The 6,283-nt window shown below is 42.8% G+C and overlaps 1 protein-coding gene across 1 annotated transcript; it reads right to left on the bottom strand.

Moving 5' to 3' along the window:
• Positions 1-745: 745 nt before the first annotated feature.
• Positions 746-5,766, bottom strand: VHL (von Hippel-Lindau tumor suppressor). Its single transcript, XM_069968717.1, has 3 exons — positions 5,519-5,766; positions 4,240-4,362; positions 746-2,135 (listed from the first exon to the last, which is right to left on the bottom strand). The coding sequence occupies exons 1-3, from the start codon at positions 5,709-5,711 to the stop codon at positions 1,954-1,956; spliced, it is 498 nt and encodes a 165-aa protein (XP_069824818.1). The 5' UTR covers positions 5,712-5,766; the 3' UTR covers positions 746-1,953.
• Between the last annotated feature and the right edge of the window lie 517 nt (positions 5,767-6,283).

Raw genomic sequence — 6,283 nt, 5'->3', positions numbered from 1 at the left:
ACACCTGCATGTCGGCTGGTCTGACCTTTTGTGCGGTCTGTAAATTTATCGTTATCAGCCACACATCTGTGTAAACAGATGTGCGGTGGATAAAAATGCTTGTTAATGACCACATGAACATGCTGTACCCATGATTTATCATTCCCTATGAGGGCACTGCAAGCAAGCTCTGATTTCACTGACTGCACAGCCCCATATCAGGCAAGGTAAACTGACCCTTAAAGTCCTTTAACAAGGCCTGATAATTAATAACGAGCATTCTTAAGCCCTTATTACACAGGGCGATGCAGAGGAGCAAACGAGGCAGTGTAAAAGATCAGCCAATGAGCAAATAAACGCCCGCACGGCGGCTCGTTTGATCTTTTGTGAGGCCAGCAAGGCTGCATTTACACGTTCCGTATGGAACAAGGACGTGGAATGCCTGTAACTTCGATAACTTCTGTGTAAACAGGAGATGTCTGGCTGATAGCAATGTATTTATATGGTAGCATGAATGATGCAGCGGTTATTTGTGTGTCCTGGCTGTGCAATGTATCGTACCTTGTAAAGGCACTGCAGGCAAGCAGCAATCTCGTTATTTGGCACTTATTTGTGTCTTTGCACTGTCGAATATCGGGCCATGTGAACGTACCCTTACAGCGAACCTGTCCTGGACACGACTGGTAAACTGATAACCATTTTCACTTCTATGCAGACTCTTGCATTCGTCAATGTTTATACAATTCATTTTATTTAATACAACATATATATATATATATATACAAAAAATAAAGCTGTGAACTATAGATTGGATAAAAATATACATCGTCACATATAAAAGTTGAAATCTGTACACATAACACAAAATAAATTCAGAGAACCAGCAGAGCTACCTTTAGTCACAGCCACAGGAATGTATAGAGGCATATAAAATGTGTGTCAAATAGCGCCACATTGACACACTAGAGAAAAACAAGTGACTTGATTTATCATAAGAAGATGCAAAAGGTAATATGGAGGATTTTCCACTACAACTGACTAGGTTGATCCTAGTCCAAGAGCCCTTTAGAAAATGAGAGCAAGTATCCACATGGTTCTTATAGGCAGTACTTACATTGTGACAGATCAGCCACTCACGCTTTATAATCTCTGGTTCTGTATTTCAGGATTACTGGCTGTTCTATGAGACTCACCTCAGCACTTAAGTGGAACTATCCTTTGCAATACTGCGCAGACAGCATATGGTTATATTCGTTAACTACAAAATGATAACAAAATTGTTGAAGGGGCTATCTAGCATAAAAAAACATGGCAACTTTCTTCCAGAGACAACATGACTCTTGTCTCCAGTTTAGGTGTGGTTTGCAATTAGGCTCCATTCACTTTAATGGAATTGAGTTGCAAAACTTGCACCCAAACTGGAGACAAGAGTGGTGCTTCTCCCAGTTTCCCAGGATTGGATCCAGCTTTTCCCGACACCCAGGGTGGAGCAGCAGGGAGTGGAGCAGTGCTGAAAGGCCATTGGCTTGATGAGCGGAGCGCAGATCAAATGAAATGCTTCGCTTAAATGAGTGATTCACTGATCTCCAATTATATAGAGGTGTACTAACTGTACAGGAAATGTATGGAAACTAGACTTCAGGGTGCAAACCCAGTTAAGAGCAAACATCTGTTGCTGCCAGATAACTGCAGTCAATCATGAAGTCCTATAACTATACCTATGCCACAGGAAACCAAGAGTGCATTAGGATTTTCCCTAAATAAGTTTTAACCTCCAACTTTAGTATCCTGCTCCATAATAAAGGTCAGTACTGGCCATCAACATCAGTGCAAGAGATGTCATTCATTCATTCCCCCTTGGCCATAAATCTTATTTCATGGTCTGCGGCGAGGATCAAAGATGGAAAAATCTAGAATAAACATTGTCCGCACTGCCTCCATCCAACTACATAGATCCCTTAACCTATAAACAGGTTATGAGTTTTCTGGCATGATCTGATCCCTGAAGTGGATGGCCAGGCGTCGCAAATCTTTCTGGATACTTGGTCGGTTATCTAGATCGTCATAGAGAGAGGCTACGATCTCCAGTTTTCTGTAATCCTCTGGCTTCACAAGGCTCCTGATCACCTGAAGGCAGCGATCCTTCAAGCTGAAGACTGGAACAAAGAAACAGGACCAATTATTTAGAGGGAGTTCTTTAGTTTTATGACATGGAGATCAGTGGATGAAGTGTTACACTATCCACCTTGTCTCCATCCTTAACCCTTAGGTGACACAGACAGTTTTCATTTTTGCGCTTTCGTTTTTTTCTCCTTTGTATATAAGGCCATAGCACATGCATTTTGTCCATCTAGAGACCCAGATGAGCCCTTATTTTTTGCGCCACTAAGAAACGCAATTTTTTTTTTTTTGGGGGGGGTTGTTTTTACACCGTTCGCCCTAAAACTGACTTGTTATACATGTTCCTCAAGTTGATATGATTACAACGATATGTAACTTGTATAACTTTTATTTTATTTAATGGCTTTTAAAAAATTTAAATCTTTTAAAAAAAATAAATGTTCCTTAGGGTACAAACACACACGGCATATACGCTGCGTATTTACTGCTGCGATATGCAGCAAATACGCAGCAGATTAGATCTAAATAACTGAACACAGCATCAAATCTGCACCACCAAATCTGCTGCAGATCTGCTGCGTATACGGTGTGTGTGTTTGTACCCTTAAAATCGCTCTATTCCCAGGCTTATAGCACTTTTATCCTTTGGTCTATAGGGCTGTGTGAGGTGTCATTTTTTGCGCCATGATCTTTACTTTCTATCAGTACCTTAATTGCGCATATTCAAATTTTTTTTATGCTTACGCTGTTTACTGTGCGAGATGGGGAATGTGATAATGTAAAGTGACTCTGTACCCACAATCTGTCCCCCCCCAAACCGCTTGCACCTTCGGATAGCTGCTTTTAATCCAAGATCTGTCCTGGGGTCCGTTCAGCAGGTGATGCAGTTATTGTGCTAAAAATTTACTTTTAATCCTACACGCTGTGTCTAACGGCCGGGGCTTTCATTTCTATATGCATTAGGCTGGCACACCCTCTCTGTTCTTCCTCCCCACCCTCCTCATCATTAGGAATGCTCAAGGCAGATTGCTTCCTATTCCCCACCTGTGTGCATAATGAACATGGGCTGGATCGTTAATACACCTGTGCAAAGCTCAAACAGCAGTAAATGTTCAGATTGTGGGTACGGAGTCGCTTTTTATAGGTCAGGCGATTACGCGCGTGGCGATACCAAATATGTTTATTTTTATTTATAAAATGGGTAAAGGGAGGTGATTCAGACTTTTATTAGGGGAGGGGATTTTGTATTAATAAATTGAGATCTGTGCAGTATAAATATACTGCATACATCTATACGATCTGTGCTGCTGGAGAGGATGATGGCAGGGGGAGACAGGGCACTGAGCATCCCTCTGCCATCATCCTATCCAGCAGCCACAGCCCACACAGCTCTGGTAGTCGGGTCGTGACATCACCATGGTATCCAGGAAGTGAAGCCTTGATGCAGTAGTAAGTGCAGGGAAAAAAGCACTTTATAAGCATTTCCTGTAATAAGTGTATATTGGGGATTTGTATAACTTTTGGGGGCAATACAATACTTTAATAAAAATTTTCGCTGGACTTCACCTTTAATCTGTTTTTATGTAAAAGGTAATAACAGATTATGTGTAATATTTCTGTTATTGCAGCAGTCAGGAAGAACAAGAATTACCAAACAAGATGGCATAGTATTTACAATCTTCATTATAGGTTATTATAGATGGACATGGGGAGGTAAGGGTCACTTGTTTGATATTTTCACATCATGCCCAGCAAAATAAAAAAATACATACATTTGTTAAAATATGCATTAAAGGGGTAGTTCACTAAAAAATGTTTTCTTTCAAATCAACTGGTGCCAAGTCTCCCAGTACTTATCAGCTGCTGTATGTCTTGTAGGAATTAATGTTCTTTCCAGTCTGGAGACCAGGAGTTTTTCTATGGAAATTTGCTCCTGCCATAAACAGAGGTGGCAGCAGAGAGCACCATGTCATACTGGAGAGAATACACCACTTCCTGCAGGGCATACAGCAGATAAGTACTAGAAGTCTTGAGATTAGAAGTAAATTACAAATCTCTGGCACTTTCTGCCACCAGTAAATGTGAAATAATTTTTCTAACTCCCCCTTTAATGTGAGTGTCTAGCTGCTGGGACATTACCTGGCAGGCAGATATTTATCATGGCGGGCTGTCCGTTCACATTGGGGGACGGTATGTAGATCTCCTTCTTGTTGACAGTCAGGGCCACGTCTGTGTCAACCTCCCGAAACAACCAAATGTGATCTGTGCGACCAATGAGAAACATAGTCACGGATTCCGGATTCTCATCCATATAAATCATAGGTGACATTATCTAGATCATAAAAATGAAAGTCTGTCTGTCTGTCCCCTATAGACATCCAAACCCCTGAACCGTTTGACCCCAAATTTGGCACACAGATACATTGGGTGCCCGGGAAGGTTAGAGTGAAGGTCCCGTTCTTGCCAGATGTACAGGAGAGGAGGGGGAAGAGCGCCCCATAGAAACGAATGGGAAAATCTCCACACTGCACACACAGGTGATATAATTAGCAGGTATACAGGACCTCCATCAACTATATACTACAGGTATACAAGACCTCCACCAACTACACACTACAGGTATCCAGGACCCTCAAACTATAAACTACAGGTATAGAAGACCTCCACTAACTATACATTACAGGTATACAGCACCTTCACCAACTATATATTAGAGGTATACAGGAACCCCAACTATACAGTACAGGTATACAGGACCTCTACCAGCTATACACTAAAGGTATACAGTACAGGTATACAGCCCCCCACCCATTATACACTACTGGTATACAGGACCTCCCTCAACTATACAGTACAGGTGTACAGCCCCCCACTATACACTACAGGTATACAGGACGGATGTTTGAAGTTTTTAGTTTATTTCTAATGTGCATAAGCTACAATTTACATAAACAGTGCAGAACTGTCATGTATATAGGGACATATAGGGATACTGGCGATTTCCCCTTAAACAAAAAAAAAAACAAGGGCACAGATTTGCCTCCTGGGCACCTTAGAATAAATCTAATTAACACCCTGACACTTAATTCCCGGGCAGCGCCGGGTACATTTTCTAGTTAAACATAAAGGAGGCGTCCCTGCTTGCTGTCAGTAAGTGGAGCCATTCTTGTTCAGGTTTTTATCAGTGGTCTCTCTTATGGGAATGCTTCCACTCACTAACAGCAAGCAGAGATCCTGAGGGCTTAACACACAACGTAAGAAAGCAGCATCAGCAGGCTTCAGGATAGGATGGTGGTGATGATAAAGCTTTATTTCTAGCCAGAACAGAGTCGCACAATGTGAACTATGGGATCTGCGTTGCCGCCAATAACTATGCTTCCCAAAACATCAGCACTAGAAGCGTACAGAGCTCCTATACCCAGATAGGTGTTCATCCTGCGGCCGGTGCCGGGGCGCAGAGCGGGATAGGGCTGCGGGTCCCCCTGGAAGTTCACCCATATGGGCTGCACCGTCCGGGGGCTCCGGTTACAGAACACAACCTGGATGAGCTGCCGGCTGTTAAGGGACCGGAGCTGCGGCACACTGTCCGCCCGCGGAACTTCTTGCGGCATCCCGAGGCTTGCAAACTTTAGCTAGGCCCCAACGTGTCACTATAGTAACGGACAGCGACGTTACGTACGTCATCACGTACGCAGCCTGGTACGTTGCTAAGTGAGTGGAATTGTGGGAGTTGTAGTTTTAGCACCAGCCAAGACAGCGGTCTTTATGTCAATATATGCATTTTCTCCCCTTAGATTTCTGTTTTTTTTTTCTGAACGTTCTAGAATTATAGAAAATCCTGTGAATATGACGATCTTAGGTGGTAAAGGGCATCAGTATAGCAGTGTATGTGCATGGAGTAGCCATAGCCTATATCCTGGCATTAGGAGACCAATTTTTACACTGAATAAGGGGCCCATAGCAACCCTCCACAGCTCAGCTTTCAGTATATTTATTAACCAAGACTGAATGACTGCATGCTGACTAAGCGGTGATGCGGTGGAGCGCGTTTCCTTCTATGCTGTTGTATTCAGCTTTCATTTTACCAGAGCGACATAAGGAATGAAAGATGAGCCGTGATTGGTTGCTATGGGCAACAAAGAGTTCTACTATGGGCGCAGTTAGGCCCTATTCACACATGCGT

Source organism: Dendropsophus ebraccatus, chromosome 4, assembly GCF_027789765.1.
Source record: "Dendropsophus ebraccatus isolate aDenEbr1 chromosome 4, aDenEbr1.pat, whole genome shotgun sequence".
NCBI classification, from domain to species: domain Eukaryota; kingdom Metazoa; phylum Chordata; class Amphibia; order Anura; family Hylidae; genus Dendropsophus; species Dendropsophus ebraccatus.
This window is presented reverse-complemented; position numbering and strand designations above follow the sequence as displayed.